The sequence below is a fragment of the Chrysemys picta genome, chromosome 2 (genome assembly GCF_011386835.1).
Source record: "Chrysemys picta bellii isolate R12L10 chromosome 2, ASM1138683v2, whole genome shotgun sequence".
In the NCBI taxonomy this organism is placed as follows: Eukaryota; Metazoa; Chordata; order Testudines; family Emydidae; genus Chrysemys; species Chrysemys picta.
In genome coordinates, this window is record NC_088792.1 from 97,594,361 (window position 1) to 97,611,438 (window position 17,078).

At 40.0% G+C, this 17,078-nt stretch overlaps 1 protein-coding gene across 9 annotated transcripts in view; it reads right to left on the reverse strand.

Annotated features, from left to right (window-relative positions):
- GLI3 (GLI family zinc finger 3) overlaps positions 1-17,078 on the reverse strand; it is a 244,377-nt gene that overhangs the window by 24,256 nt on the left and 203,043 nt on the right. For all 9 annotated transcript variants that reach the window (XM_024106445.3, XM_065583838.1, XM_065583839.1 and 6 more), the window contains one exon: positions 16,903-17,043. In XM_024106445.3, coding sequence (XP_023962213.2) covers positions 16,903-17,043 — 141 coding nt within the window. The remainder of the gene's footprint in view (positions 1-16,902; positions 17,044-17,078) is intronic.

Genomic DNA, 17,078 nt, shown 5'->3' on the forward strand with positions numbered 1-17,078 from the left:
GATCCAGTGCACCAGCACCTAGTGCAAGTTATGTGGATTGGTAGAGGCCGCTATTCCTGGCTATAACCACTGAAGGAGTCCTGTATCCTAACCCTGGTTGGTGAGCTGGATTTGGGGCAGTCCTCTCAAGTGTACGTGCATCACACACACGGTCTAATTACTCCATAAGGCCACCTTGTGTGATGCTGTGCCTGGAGGATGAAGCAAGGATTCTACATGGATCTACCAGCCTACGCACCTCACAGAGTGGAGCACAAGAAAGCCAGAACAGTCTTAGTGCTACCATAGGGGAACAGTTCTGTAGTATAAGTGCACGTAGGGAAGGATTTGCTCATATAAGTAGGTTCTACTCCACACACAGAACTCAGTTCTGGCCTCAGTCACACAGGCCCAACTCTCATGGAAGCCAATAGGAACTGCAGTCATGGATGCAAGGGCAGAATTGGGACCATAGCTTGCTGGGGGAGAAGCTGCAGGACTGCATTCTCCAACGTCTGTGTAATTAAATCACATATTGACCAACCAGAATGAGTGAGCTCATCTCAGAACGCTGCCCAGCAAATACATAATTTAGTTGATGTTATGAGTGATTGAATATGGAAAGATACAGTATAACCTTAGGCTCAAATCCAAGATTCACATCTTTAATGATCTTTGTATATTGGGAATAAAATGGTTGTAGCATGCCACCGTTGTAGTATTTCCAGGAAACCCATGTTTTTACCTACTAAAAAAAAATCCACATAGTATCAGATATGAACAAAATCTCACTTCTTTCTTTGCAATAAGGAACCCACTATAAAGCTGCATACAACCGTTAACAAAAACATACATGAAAAATAGGCATGCGAACTGCTCCACGCACTTACCACAGCTGCAGATTTTAATGTAACATTTTTTAAAAGTATATATGCCATTTCTAACTTTTTTAGAGTACTCTGCTTAGTGCAGGGGACAGTAAAGTAATAATATACAGTATGTCAATAGAGTATTTCATTTTATTTGAAAATACTATGAAAGATGAAAATACCATCCTGGTTTTGTAAAAACATACTATCACCTACTAGGTAGGAAAGCTTAATACTTTGGATGTTTTCCTCACACTACTGCAAGAGAGATGACAAAAATCTATAGGTCTCCTTCCTGCAGCCATAGCTCATGTGATTTCAATGGAAATCAGACCTACCGTATATATTAAAAGAGAATTAACTACTTTTTCCATATTGTTCCCCTTTAATAAATTCTAGCCATCGTTTCTACTGAAGCCATTTAGACCCTGATCCTGCAAGCTGCTCCGTTCTGGATGACTCTTATGCCAGCAGACAGCCCATTAAAGACTATAAGGTTCTGAACAGAGCTCATGGCTGAAGTGAGGCTTAGGCAGCTATTATTGTATCTGTTCCTGTATTTTGGTTTCAAACCAAAATAAAAGTAATAATATTTTTCTTAAAACTTCTGCATTGTCACATTTCACAATGCAGATCAAGCCAACACAGCCGAGAAATAAACTCGGAATAGTAAAGATGCAGAAGGGGAAAAAGTTTCAGGCATGAAAACTCATAAATTGCGTTACATAAATTGCGCAGCTTTAATGAGAAAAATCTGTGAAAATTACATTGCAGTTTAAGGCAAGGTTTTGAAAAAGAGACCTCAAGCAGGTTCAGACCAACAGGCTCTTTGAGTTAAAATGTAACCATATATTCCAGCAGCTTTATATCATTTTATATTAGCAGAGACAAACTTCTTAATCCCATGAGCCAATTTATAAATCTAAGAAATGCTATGGTATGATGAAACAAGGCAAAGCTACAGAGTAGTATTTTTAATAAGATTTTGAAGAGTTCCAAGCACCCACACTAGTACAATGGGTCATCTATCTACACGCAGAGGTTAGCAAAGTATATGCTGCCCTAAGAAAATTTTGCTCTACTATTTTACTGAAAATCTTATGCACATAATGGGGGAAAGATAGACAGCAAGGAAAGCAAGGGACAATTAAAGCAATCTGCTAATTAGAGTATGTTAAATATATGTATGTAAACATTGAGCATATATATGGTACTTGCTGAATGATATGTAATTATTTTAGTCCAGCAGTTCAGACTTGGACCAGATTCTGCAAAGCCATGAATCTTTCCCATTGCTTTTCATAGTTTGTAACTAATCCCTGTACTGCTACCACTGATCCTCTTAGAATAAGAGAGGGGGTGGGTTCCTCAACAGGATTTTCCCATATAAATCAATAAAAGAACATTTTTCTTTTTAAAGAGAGTTCTGTCTTTCAATATGATCATATCCAAATCATCTACAGCGTGAAAATGTTGGTGCTTCATCTTCAATTTTAGACCTCTACATAGCAGGGATTCTAAATCTATCTTGACTTTCTTTACAAACTGCAGGTTAAATTAAGTGACAGACACTGATCCACTTTTTGCTAATAAAAAAAAATGGACCAGATCTATCCCAGAGCTATGAAGGAAGTGGCCAAGTATTAGGGAAATCTTTAGCAGATAATGTATATATTTAAAACTTGTTTCATGATAGAGGAGATGACGAACTGGAGAGAACCTACTGTAATATCCATAGGTAATAAAAAAAAAAAAACACTGTGTCATCTTCAATAGCATCATCCAGGCCTAAACCAGAATGAGACATCCCTGGCTCTGGTCTTTTCAATCGCAGGTGGATATTTCTGGTCACCTGTTAACAGCATCCTTTGTATAATCTCATCATATGCAGCAATATCACTTCTACAGTCCCAATAAGGCATTACGCTTAGATCTGGGCTTTTTCTCCTGGCTATCTATTTAGAATTAACCTCTCAAGCTCTTGTAAGGTTTCTCTTTTGAGCTTGTCATATAACATGGGTCAGGGCTACAAAAGGTTATAACCCTTATAACGTTGGTATCCACTGACTCTTGTGGCTATAGTTACATCTCCCACCCAGCACCAGCCACTCCTCCCAACAAATATCGTCACCAGCTCTACAATCAGCTCTCAGCACCCTCTCCCCATCCCTGCTACACCCCCAAACCACAGCCCAACCTCCCATTTTTTCTTTCCATGACTCAACCCCCAAAACCATCTGTGGGCGTGTCACCTGTCTTGTTCACTATGCATGTAAAGCCACCAAGAGAAACTGTGAAGCATTTTATTAATATGCTGATAAGACTCAGATAGAATGGGTGGAATCCTGGCCTCATTGAACTTAATCGGAGTTTTGCCATCGACTTCAATAGGGCCAGGATTTCACCTGATAAGTCTCCTTTCCAGGGAATTTGGACAGAGGTGTTTCCCTGACTTCCCAATGTATAGCAGAAACAGGGACTGAGATGAAGGCTAACTGGCTCAGGATCAATGCAGATGGTATGGGTGTGATATTTGTTAGGAGTGGGAAGCACTTTGAGGAATTGCTGGCGATTGCATCCGCTGTCAGAGCATCTGTCTTCAGTTTGTCAAAGTGGCGTTCAATCTTGGGGTCTTGCTGGTCTCACCTTTCCTCCCGGACTCCCAGACATAAGCAGTGACCACTAATACTTCCTTTCATCTGTTGCTGGCGAGAAGATTGCATTCCTTCTTCTCAGATACAGACTACAACACAGTAATCCTTGCCTTGCCAGCTCAAAGCCAGATTACTGCAACACACTCAGCCTAAGGCTATGAAGGCTACTCATAAGTGTCAGGTAGCACAGAACACAATTGCCTGCCGTATATAGGAGAGAACTGAAGAGCATATATTTCTGTTAATTCACTTCCAGGTGAAGTTACTATTATATAAAACCCTAGCTAATGTAGGTCTGGGTTATCTCAATGATCATCCCTCTCCCTATGCCCTGTTGTGGCCACTGGAATTTGACAGGAATGTGCTAGCCTAGAAAGAAATCCGCAGGAGCCAATGGAAGGGCATTCTTGGTGACCAGCCTGTGGCTTTGTAATGCTTCCTCATCCAAAAGCCATCAGAGCCTGAGCCTGGTGCCTTTAGTATGTGATTTGTTCAGGCTTTTTACTAACTCTTAAGAGTTGGCAATTAATTTCCTGGCTGGTAATCTCCTGGCTCTGATCCATTCAGAGAAAGTGGTTCTATTGTACAGAGGTAGGGGTAAGTGTGCAAGGCATATGCTCCCTGTTTGAAAAAAAAAATGTAGTATTCTCTTAATTTGAACCAGAGTGGTCATACTTAGAAACTTGCTAATAGTCCTAGATAACTAAATAAACTCAATATTTGCAGTACTCTTTAAACTGAGCATACAGAAGTATAAGGAATAGTACAAATACTGAGGTGCTGTTATCTAGTTATGGCAAAATTGGAATGTTTTACAGTGCAAAAATCATAGGTAAACGGTGCACTGATACTAGCTATATAAATGCAGTAATAGAATTAGTAGTAATAATGTTAATGATGATGATTTTAACATTAGTTTGCTGCATTTAATTTCTCTGATTTTAAGAAAAAATAAAATGAGAGAAAAAGACAAAGCCTTAACCAAAGCAACCCTAATTCAGGAATCCTAAATTCAGGAAGCCTCTCAACTAAGGCAACATAGAAGACTATGTCTTAATTCACCCATTGTCCCCCAGGCTCCAAGATGCAAAGGAGGGTGCAGACTTTATTTGACTTCACTGCTGTCTGCATTGCCCTATTCCTATCCAACCCTGCTACGGGGTCTTGTTCCCTTCTGGGCTTGGGTGAACTTCAGCCACGTACGGTAATTAATGTAAGTGACAACTGCATAATAGAATCACATGGAATAATGAGCATTTAGAGGCCTGATATTTGTGGGGCCTGATCCTGTTCTCATTGAAACATATGTCAAAACACTCAGTAAATTCAGTGGAAGTTGGATCAGGCCCATGGTTGGAGAAAAGCACTGTTCGGGGTAAGCTGCTAACGAAAAGGAATGGATGGAACTAGCTGAGTTGTTTAACCTCCTCCTTCCACCTGAAAATTTAGTATGTTCCCACCTGCCGTTGTGCTGCTGCTGTTCATTCTTTTAGTGCTTTCTTGACACGTGTAGGAGAGGATAAGCCTAATGAGCGGGAGTGTCAGCACAATATAAATTACTGCAAGGGAAAACTTGATGCATGGCTCGGGATGTGAAAGAGGAATGTCCACCACTGTTTGTGATTATGGATCACATCACAATCTAATAGCAATTTTTACTTAATCAATAATTTCCATGCTGAACAGACAGCCCTGTTACAGAGAATCGACAAGCAGGTGCTGATAGCGACAAGCCTTGTTATTAATCTTTACCCTGCCAGCTTATCAGCCAAACTACTGTAAAAAGCACCACCAAGATGGATTTAAAAGCAGGTTTTCTTCCTTTCTCTTGTTTTTTGTTTCTCATCCTTCCCCCTCCCCCTGCAGATACAAAATGTTACATACACTTTATATACTAAGTTTATTTGAGAAACCTGGGGCTTGAATTACACCAAAAGGCAATTCATATTAAGCAATTTCACAAATCAGTGGGACCTAGACCAGCACTCAGTGTTAGCCATTATAGGCTAATAAATCATACTTTCTCTTTGAGATGTCAATCGCCAAAGTGCTTTGTAAAAATGTTGGCATCTGTAATTCAGCAAAGCCTTTTCATCTTGAAATAAGATGCTCCAGACTGATAACAAGAATAATCCTCTCTTGATCAAAAAAAAAATCTGCATTTTACCAATTAAAGCTGCTGCCAGAAGCCAAAAGGAGCAGCATTGAGACTCCACTGAAGTTTATCTCTGCTAAACACAAGGAGGAATACAGTTAGAGCTTTGTTTCATTTTCAGCTTGACTACTTTATCTTACTCTAAGAACTGCAGCATCTCAGCCCAGTGATACATGTAAGAATGGTATATGCAGACCTCATACCTACAGTACAAGCCACCAAATCTACCCACTCCTGACAAAAACACCACCCATTCATTTTATAGATTAGATACCCAGCACCTTGAGGAAAAGTCACATGTGCATAAACGCTTCAGAGCAAAAACACTGAATTTATTCCATCAGGATAAAAGGATCCGCTGCTTGTTTCTATTAAGAGGTTACACAAACAAAAGGTTCTGAAAAAAAAGATAGAATAAAAGGAACGGAGCAACTGAAACTTTAGTGTCAAATTCTTAGAACTGTCTAAAATGCATCAGCTAAATTTAACTGCATACCCACAAGCCTACATTTGCACATGCAAAACTGCCATTTCTATGCATGATCAAGCATTTACACACGTAATAACCTGGTCCGCACAGATTAAGTTTTCCCAGGAGCAATCACTACATGCGCAAACCTTTCAGGCACAGTTTGGGTGGCCAATATGGAAAACGGGGCCCTGATATCAAAGATTTTGAAGCTAGCTTTTCATGTGAGCACTGTGGAGTAAACCCTGCCTTCTATCCTGTAGGCACATGTGGGAGGCAAAGCACAGCAGAAACACTCCATTTCCTCTGATGGATGTGGGGTGCCAGACAGTGGAGAACTTGCACTAGGTGGATACTACACTATTTTATGGCAGAGCCAAGCTCTACAGCAACTTTTTGCACAGGAGTGAATTTCAACCCAGGATAAATCTGCTGGCCCAGGTACCATATGGTGGGGATGGCAGCAAGTTGGGCCTACTGTGCCCTTCCCAACACTCTGGACTAGTGGATACAATCAGTTATGCACCAGCTATGATACATGAATGCTGAATAGTCCATTGCTCTGCCCTATGCCTTTTCAGCACATTTGTCTAAGCACTGTTTCTTCAGGCAAGATATTCAGGATTTGGTCCTCAACCGCTATTTCACACATGGAATAAACGTTGGAAATCACCTGACTAGTATAACTAAAACAAGAAAGAAGTTGCCAGTGTGACTGCACAGCTACCCAAACCAACCACTGGACATGCAAAATAATATTCATTTCAACAAGACTCCCCTATATGTTTCTGCACTCAAAAAGCACAACCAATCCCCTTGCTCATTATCATACCTGGTCCTTCCCATCTGTGTGCCCACTTGTGCTAGTTAAACTGTGTTTTGCAGCTCATGTTTCCTTTCAGTTTAACTGGCTCCAGCAACGCAAACGAAAAGCAGTAGTAGGTTAACAACAAGTTTTACTGATGCTGAAAGAGAAATGCTAATTATAGAGCAATTAAAATTGAAATGATTACATGTCTCTCTCTAAATCCCCTTTTAATTCCTCACAGATTAGGGTGGTTTGTTTATTTGTAACCCTCTTTCTATTTAAAAAATAAAAGCAACCAGAACAACCCAACCTTTTTTTCCCTCGCTGGTTCACTGAAGGCCATACTCCACATAGGGATAATTCAGGACTACCAGCTTATACACACTATGTAATAGACCACTTAGGGAACCTGAATCAAAGTCCAGTGGCATCAGTGGTGAGTATTTCCACTGAGCTTTGGATCAGGCCTCCTGTGAGTAAGAAAGTGTAGCTAATATAGCAGTGCTTACTCTAAACACAGCCCTGGGCTGCAAAAGGCATGAATGTCTAATACATGGGCTGCCTGCAGACATTTTGAAGATGGACAGGGGATGTGCTAGGCCTTCCCGGCTATTGACTTTGCATGCTGCACGTGGAAAACAGCTGTGTAGCAGCCATTAAGTGAGTCTGGAGTTACTTAGCCTTGAAACGAAGAGCACTTACACAGTTACTTTTGATAGGGGTTAGAGGTCCGGGATGTAATTTACTAGTATATTTTTCAACAAAACATTCTATACTATATGCCTAAACAGAGAATGTGTGTCAGAGAGAGAGAGAGCACAACTGCGTTGGGCAGAGATGTGCCTTTTTACGCTCTAGAAAGCATGTTGGTGCTCTAAAACAACAACTCCACACAAATACACTCTAGCTGGGCAGTTGGCAGTCTGTGCCATATGAACCTGTGAAAGAAGGGGGGTATAATTTCATAATCATTAAAAAAAAAAAAACCCGGGGGGGGGATTCAAAATCTAAGAACTAAAAATTCACTGAAGACCCTCTAAGCATGTGCCTCCCCTTACTATCATCCAAGATCTGGAGACAGCTACAAAACACACAGAGGAGGTGTTGAAAAACCTTTCCATTGCTCTCTCTTACCTCTAAAAAGCTCCCCATCCCCGCAACCCCATCATCAAGTTCAGGATCTGGATTCGACTCAGGTCACCCTACTATGAAAAAGATTTCCCTTATATTAATTGTCTACATTTTGAAAATGAGCAAAGTCCAGACCCAACAAGGGAAAAATAACATTGCTAGTTATAGATAAAACGCTCCACCTTGAAAATAACAATTAAAATAATGGTCAAATCTAGTCTTCAGTCATTTCAACTGAAAGGAAATGTACCTGAGCTATTCAGGGCAAGGGCTGTCATGTTTTTACACTACCAAACACAATGAGTTTCTGACCTTGTGGAGGCCGCTAGGTGATACTGAAATATAACTGAATAAAATAATAGCAAAGCACACTGAAAACAGTCCTTTCAAATAAAAAACACATTAAATACATGTGTCATTAGGCTCCTTTAGATCGTTTAGCCCCTCAATTCCTGGGGCCATGCCTTTACATACAGTACCACACACACTGTCAGCGCTGAAGAAAAGAAAGGAAGAATACAGCAGATGACTAACCACATTTGAGAAGGGCTGTATGTGTAACTGCCTATTTAAAATAAGATGCTAATGCACAGCTAAATTGTTGTCAGTGGAACCCTGCCGTCCCGGTTCACGCAGCTCTGTTTGTTCCGTTGGCCATAAGATTTTCAAGGAGCTTTTCTTGAATGTGCACGCAGGTGCGTCTCACATGCTCAGTCACAGCCTGACCCTGCAATGTCTTACTCATGCGAATAGTTCTTATCCATGTCAGTAACTTGCCCCTAGTCACAGCATGGGAAATAGAGTCCCTTCCGTGCCCTGGAACACTGTAGGTAGCAAAGGGAAGCTCTGTCCAATCCCTGCCCACCACAGCCATTCCGAAAGGGAACAGAAGCAGCACCAGGAGGCAGTGCAGAAGCAGAATAGCCAAGATTTTCAAAAGTGGTTAGTGATTTCCAGTGCCTCAATTTTTGGGTTCCCAACTTGAATCACCCTAAAGGGGCCTGATATTCAGTGGATGAGTGCTTAGCAGTGTCTGAAAAATCACGTTTATTTTAAGATGTCGCAGATCAGGTATCCATAGATTGCGGCACCCAAAATCACTAGTTACTCCGGAAAAGTTTGGCCTATATGTCCTGGTGGGTAGCCCTGATCTGGGGGCATGGGCTGGCTTTGGGGGCTGAACCCCCTGCTTCTTTTGTGAGAGCGAGGTGCAACCCTCTGCCTCAAAGGAAGAATCTGGAGGAAAGTCAATGAAGGAAATGCCACATGTTGGTTCTTCTGAAAGGCTCCAATACCTGGCAAGTCCTATTGGGCACAGGCCATTTTGCATATCGTAGATTGGCCTTTGTAAATATTAAGCGCCAGATTGTGGCTGACCCTTGTGTATATGCCAAGAGGTGTGTATAAAGTACAAGCAGCCTTCCCATTGCCTGCACACAAGTGCTAGTTACAATAGCAGCCTTGCATTCAGTGGAGTGCAAGGGCAGTGGTATCCGTTCACCCTTGGGGGAGCAAATCTGGCAGCCTAGCCCTGCAAATGCACAGGAAGAATTCAAAAAACTAAAATGCAAAATGTATGCTGTCAGTCTGAGTTTAGGGCTTCTTGATCTCGTATAAACAAACACAACCATAAGAGGATTTTACTGCTGTGTGATTAAGGGGAAAACACTAACCAAAATAGGTCTATAGTTCTTCAAGTATAACTATTTGTGTTTTCAAATAAAAGAATAATTATCATCAAGGCTACACAGTAAGCGGGGGAGGGATGAGAAACAGTGTTGCATTTTTCTTATTGCCATTGTGTTAATATTTAAACAATAACTTCAGTCGTTTCCTTTAAGGATAATTTTCTTCAACAATTTTTTATCTTTAATGTCTAACCCCTTTGCAATATTTTGTTCTTTCTAGTCTCACTGATTTCTAGAGGGTGGGGTGGGAGGAAGACAAACTGCAACAAAAAGCAGATTTAAAAAAATATACAGTATCTTATTAGCTTCTGGGCGTTGGAGAACATTTATCAAATATTTAAAACAAACTTGAGCTCAGCTAAGCCCAATTATAATATCTCGCTGGGCAGAGAAATTAATTAAACAGCTGCATGATAAAGACCCCAGCAGCAAACTGAAGTGCTAAAATAAATACCGGTAAGTTTTTTTTTGAAGGATGTACAGAAGAAAGTATGTAACACACATGTTCAAACAGTAATGGAAGTAAGCAAGCTTTTCAGGAGTGCAATGTACCTGGCAGGCGAACATAGCCCAGGCCCTAATACTGCTCTCCAACTTTGTGATTTGCTAATGTGAAACACATGCATCCCTTTTGCACCAAGTTCAAATAGCCCTGGAATTCCAGCAGTGTAGCTCAGCGACTGAACCAGAACAAGGGCAGAACTTGTCAGGATTTAAGAGCTTTCAGCAAAACCCTTCAATTGCAGCCGGCACCCTATTCCATAGAAGGATATCAATTATAGATAGTGACTTGCTTTAGCAGGGCAGTCGGTACTGTCAGACACGAGATAGACAACCATGAAGAATCATGAATCTTTCTATTAACTGTTGGGGGGAGGGAGGAAGGATGGACAGGTGCTATAAATAAAGCACAGCATCTGAATGGTTTAACACCTTGCCTCTTGGTGTATGTATCATGAAAATTTAACCATGCTGAGTTCTAAGTGGCACACACCACTTGAAAATATGAACCACCACTGAAATTGTTACAGCGTCAAATCCTCTGGGGTGGGTCCACAAAACCTCTTTTGTGTATATTTTTATTTATTTATTCATAGCAAGTAAAGTTCTGTTTATAAATTCAATAAGAAAACACCATCTCTTGGAGCCCACTCCTGCTTTTGTTGAGTACCCACAATTCATACTAATGACAGTGGAAATTAGGATACACAAGCAGTGCAGGAAAAATAGTATCAAATAGTGATTAGTATGCCTAAGATTTAGACTTAATTGTGCTGTAATATATATGCTATGTGTACATATACACACATACATAGTCTGTGTGTATGTTATATAATCTATATTGTAGCAGAGCACCAGCTCTACTATAGTTAAAGTTGAGAAGTTTCCTGTTAAAATATCTGTAGAAATAGTACGTGCGCCTATGTGCACACGCACACACACATACACACACATGACTTGATTCTCCTATTGTTACACCAGCGTAAAAATCAAGAGTAAATTCACTGAAGTCAATAGAGCTACTTCAGTGAAAGAGTAGAATCAGGAGATATACACAGATAAATACAAATACATATGTACCTCCCCCACAAGTAGTGATGATATCTATGTGATAAATTGCATTTAGCCTGCCCTTCACACAACTTCACCTGCACTCTGCCCACTAATCCCTCTGGACTGGAATTCATTTGAACATAGCAAACCCCTCAGCAGTTTAAAACAAAACAACCTGCTAGAGCAAGATCTCTGTCTTTTCCTTAAATATGGAGTTTCCTTGAAAACTACAGTGGTTTGATGCAGAGTGGCCAATATTCAGTCCTGCCCCAGTGGCAGGTTTACAGTTCCTATTTAAAAATGTTAAAGCTCTCTACTTTCTGTAAAATACATGAAATTTATGGAGCACATGGTAGAATGGTATGACACAGAGGTTTTATTTATACTTGTTTGTGAAGACCTGCATAACTCACTCATGTATGAGTCACACAGCCATTGCAAACTCATGCCAATAAAAGGACATTCTTTGTACGGGTCTGAACAGCATCTAACACAATGGAATCCCAATCCTGATTGGGCCTTCAGCTGCTACCTCCACATAAACATTAAATTAGAATTAATATATTCACAGTAGATAACCACATATTCTATCTTACCCTAATTTGCATGGGCACACACACTGCACACTAGGTCAGAACCCCAGAGGGGGAACATCTGCATTTGACCAACAGTATTTAATAAAAGCAATATAAAATTAAAGACATAGGAGGAGAGTTTCAAAGGTCCACATTAGGGCTGTCAAGCGATTAAAAAAATTAATTGCGATTAATCGTGCTGTTAAACAGCAATAGAATATCATTTATTTAAAAAAATACAAAAAAACATGAGGAGTCTTTGTGGCACTTTAGAGCCTAACAAATTTATTTGGGCATAGGCTTTTGTGGGCTAAACCCCCCTTCATCAGATGCATGGAGTGGAACATACAGTAAGGAGGTATAAATACACAGCATATGCAAAGATGGGAGTTGCCTTATCAGGTCGGGAGTCCACTTCATGCATCTGATGAAGTGGGTTTTAGCCCATGAAAGCTTATGCCCAAATAAATTTGTTAGGCTCTAAAGTGCCACAAGCAGGAGCGTCGCCAGGGTTTTTGGCGCCCTAGACAGGGGTCCTTCTGTGCTCCCAGTCGTCGTCGGCAATTCTGCAGCGGGGGGGTCCTTCCGTGCTCCCGGTCTTCAGGGCACTTCGGCGGCAGGTCCCGGAGCAAGTGAAGGACCCCCCGCTGCCGAATTGCCACCGAGGGCGGCAAAATGCCGCCCCCACAAATCCTGGTGCCCTAGGCGACCACCTAGGTTGCCTAAATGGAAGCGCCGGCCCTGGCCACAAGGACTCCTCGTTGTTTTTGCTGATACAGACTAACAGGGCTACCACTCTGAAACCTGTCATTTATTTTAAATATTTTTGGATGTTTACTACATTTTCAAATATATTAAATTCAATTACAACACAGAATACAAAGTATACAGTGCTCACTTTATATTTATTTTTTATTTCAAATATTTGCAGTGTAAAAAAACAAAAAAATATTTTTCAATTCACCTCATACAAGTATGGTAGTGCAATTTCTTTATCATGAAAGTTGAACTGACAAATGTAGAATTATGTACAAAAAAACCTGCGTTCAAAAATAAAACAATGTAAAACTTTAGAGCCTACAAGTCCACTCAGTCCTACTTCTTGATCAGCCAATCACTCAGACAAACAAGGTTGTTTACAATTTGCAGGAGATAATCCTGCCTGCTTCTGTTTATAATGTCACCTGAAAGTGAGAACAGGCATTCTCATGGCACTATTGTAGCTGGTGTTGAAAGATATTTACGTGCCAGATGCGCTAAAGATTCATATGTCCCTTCATGCTTCAACCACCATTCCAGAGGACATGCTTCCATGCTGATGACAGGTTCTGCTCAATAACGATCCAAAGCAGAGCGGACCGACGCATGTTCATTTTCATCATCTGAGTCAGATGCCACCAGCAGAACGTTGATTTTATTTTTTTGGTGGTTCGAGTTCTGTAGTTTTCGCATCAGAGTGTTGCTCTTCTAAGACTTCTGAAAGCATGCTCCACGCCTCATCCTTCTCAGATTTTGGAAGGCACTTCAGATTCTTAAACCTTGGGTCGAGTGCTGTAGCTATTTTTAGAAATCTCACATCAGTACCTTCTTTGCGTTTTGTCAAATCTGCTGTGAAAGTGTTCTTAAAACAAACATGTGCTGGGTCATCATCCGAGACTGCTATAACATGAAATATATGCAGAATGCGGGTAAAAACAGAGCAGGAGACATACAATTCTCCCCACCCCCAAGGAGTACAGTCATAAATTTAATTAACACATTATTTTTTTAACGAGCATCATCAGCCTGGAAGCATGTCTTCTGGAATGGTGGCCAAAGCATGAAGGGGCATACGAATGTTTAGCATATCTGGCATGTAAATACCTTGTAATGCCAGCTACAAAAGTGCCATGCAAGCGACTGTTCTCACTTTCAGGTGACATTGTAAATAAGAAGCAGGCAGCACTCTCTCTCGGCAATGTAAACAAACTTGTTTGTTTAGTGATTGGCAGAATAAGAAGTAGGACTGAGTGGACTTGTAGGCTCTAAAGTTTTACACTGTTTTGTTTTTGAGTGGAGTTATGTAACCAACAAAAATCTGCATTTGTAAGTTACACTTTCATGATAAAGAGATTGCACTTCAATACTTGTATGAGATTAATTGAAAAATACTATTTCTTTTGTTTATCATTTTTACAGTTCATATATTTGTAATAAAAAATAATAATATAAAGTGAGCACTGTGCACTGTGTATTCTGTGTTGTAATTGAAATCAATATTGAAAATGTAGAAAAACATCCAAAAATATTTAATACATTTCAATTGGTATTCTACTGTTAAAAATGTGATTAACCACCATTAATTTTTTTGAGTTAATCATGTGCGTTAACGGCGATTACTTGACTGCCCTAGTCCAAATGCTAACTAGGTACCTAACTCCTTCAGTGGGAATTCATAGATTCATAGATTCTAGGACTGGAAGGGACCTCGAGAGGTCATCGAGTCCAGTCCCCTGCCCGCATGGCAGGACCAAATACTGTCTAGACCATCCCTGATAGACATTTATCTAACCTACTCTTAAATATCTCCAGAGACGGAGATTCCACATCCTCCCTAGGCAATTTTGAATTAAGCACATAAATGCAATTTGCACCTTTGAAAATCTCCTCCGGTCATTAATATTATATTATTTTTATTAAATGCGGTTGGTCAAATTCCCAGTTGTAAGTATCGATTATATCCATTAAAGAAGCGTTTAGAAGCTGCAGAGATCTAGGTCCCATTGTGCTACGTGCTGTCTGTACACATAGTAGGAGACAGTCTCTATTCCAAAGAGCTCACAATCTAAGAGAGACAAAAAGTGGGACACAGAGGCTCAGCGAGGTGAAGGGCCAGATTTTCTAAGATATTAGGCGCCTAAAAACCTTTGAAAATCTGATAGCAGATCAATACCAGAGTTGGGAATAGACTCCCAGGTCAGTGCTCTATCCACTGGATCATGCTGACTCTGGTAGTTTGATTTGTACTGCTTTGAAGTGGCAGTTATAATTATTATTTACTATTATGGCTCTTATTATTTCACTTGTGTTGAGAGGCCCCAATCAGAATTGGGGCCTTGTTGTACTAAGCATGTCCAGACACATATGAAGACACAGTCCCTGCCACAGAGAATTTTTTTCTTTGTAATGCTGTGAGGTCCCATATCAAATACTGGCATCGCTTTCAAATATAAGAGACATTCTATTTCGATGTAATTCTTGCTGCTGGCTCTTACCAATGTAATGGGTCCCTCTACAAATCAGATCAGACTAACACAGCCTTAGTCAATATCCACTTTTAAAATCTCACATTGCAGTGCCATTTAAAACTATAATATGTTAGCTATATGACATGCACAGCAGAATTCAATTAGATTGTATGTCTACAATTTAAAAATTTCAACTTTCCTCTTTTTTCACTACCAAAGGCATTTTTAATCTGCCTTTCTCTTTTAGTTCTAACATTTTGGTGGAAATTATTCATCATCAACATTGGATCATTTCTGAATATTCAGAAATGTTTCCCAGGCATCCTAATACTCCAATCTTGCAATCATCAGCATATATGTAGTTTGCTGCGGCCATATAGAACCGTATTGAACTCAAGAGGGTGTTTTAGCAGCTGCAACAGTCTGTCTGCACGCAATCAATTGCAGGATTGGGGCCTAATTTTCTAAATTCAAAGTCTTTGTGTCTTCTGTTGAAACAGTCGCTTTTCATTAAAACAAATATTACACCTCTGCTCAAGAATAATTCACATGGTCTCAAACAACAACAAAAAAATCCCACTACACTTGTGTAAAAATGTGGAAAAATAATGTCACTGAAATAAATTTTCTTTTGAACTACTTGTCAATATTCTAATCTGTGATTCAGCAATAATTTCTGCATCACGAATTTGTTACTATTAAATATGTTTTGACGGAAAATTGCTAACACAGCCTTAGTCATATTGGGCAATATTTTCAGCCAGTGTAGATGGGCATAGCTCCATTGACATCAATCTATGGATTTGCACAAGTCTGGCCTATGGTGATCTAGAATGTATTAAAAAAACCCTGGAAAAATGTACATTTATCAACAGGCTTATTTTGATACTATAGGCCTGATATGCATAATATACAGCACTGTATATGGTGCTTTTTCATGAAACAGCAAGGTTTTGGTGCTCTGTTCTCTTTATCTGGTAATGTTGGTCTGCATCTCTATCCCCAGTCAGGGCACAGGAGATTATTTTTTAAAAATTCACCATTAAAATAGTTCTACTATTTGGCTATTTGATTATTTCACAGAGGTACAGTTAATAGAGTTGCCATGGGCTAGAAATAGGGGAAGAGCATGTTTGCTAAGAGAGATTCTTAAGTTTGATGGTACAATTTTTAGCCAAGTGTGCTACACAGCTGTAAACAATGCAAAGAACATTTTGTTGGTGGGGTGTGTGCGTGTGTGACTAACCTTTGAACTGGAATGAATAAGGCTACAAGATTTGCCTTAATTCAAGGGACTGTAGTAACCCAGTTTATACATATCCAGACAAGTAATCCACCTCAGTGCACATACAAAAGTAAATTGATACATAAAATAAACTGTAAATCCTTAGGGGGAGGGAAGAATTTCCCCTTCTCCTCTTTCTATTGTTATAATCCCTTTAGGAAAAAAAAATCAAACTTGGGTAAAGGTTAATAATAATTCATGTCCAGCTTACTATTACTCAATAACTATCAAAGTCTCTAACTCAAAATAGTGTTTGCTGGCTTACAGGATCAGAGCCATTACACTCTCTATTGAAGACTTTATTGAATTTTACACTAAGCTTTAGCTGACTGAACAGGTCAAGCACTCTGGCTCACAGTTTTCTTTATTCGCAGAAACTCATAAACCCTTCTCCAGTTTGCAACGCTGTTAGCTAAGAAACTTGACTCAGCACAGGGTCAGAGAACCTGACCCCCATGAAAAAGGTCACATAGTTTTAAAACCCAGTTCCTGAATACCATTAACTTACATGCACTAGCTGTTCCTGCGTGTCAAACTCTCGTGAACAGCCTTCCCAATGGCAGTTCGTCTCATAGACCACTTCGGGCTCCTGCTTGCTTTCATCTTTGTCCCCTTCCTCCTTTACAAGGGTCATTCCTTCTGGCTGTTCCTGGGGAAAAAAATAACAAAAAACAATCTAGGTGT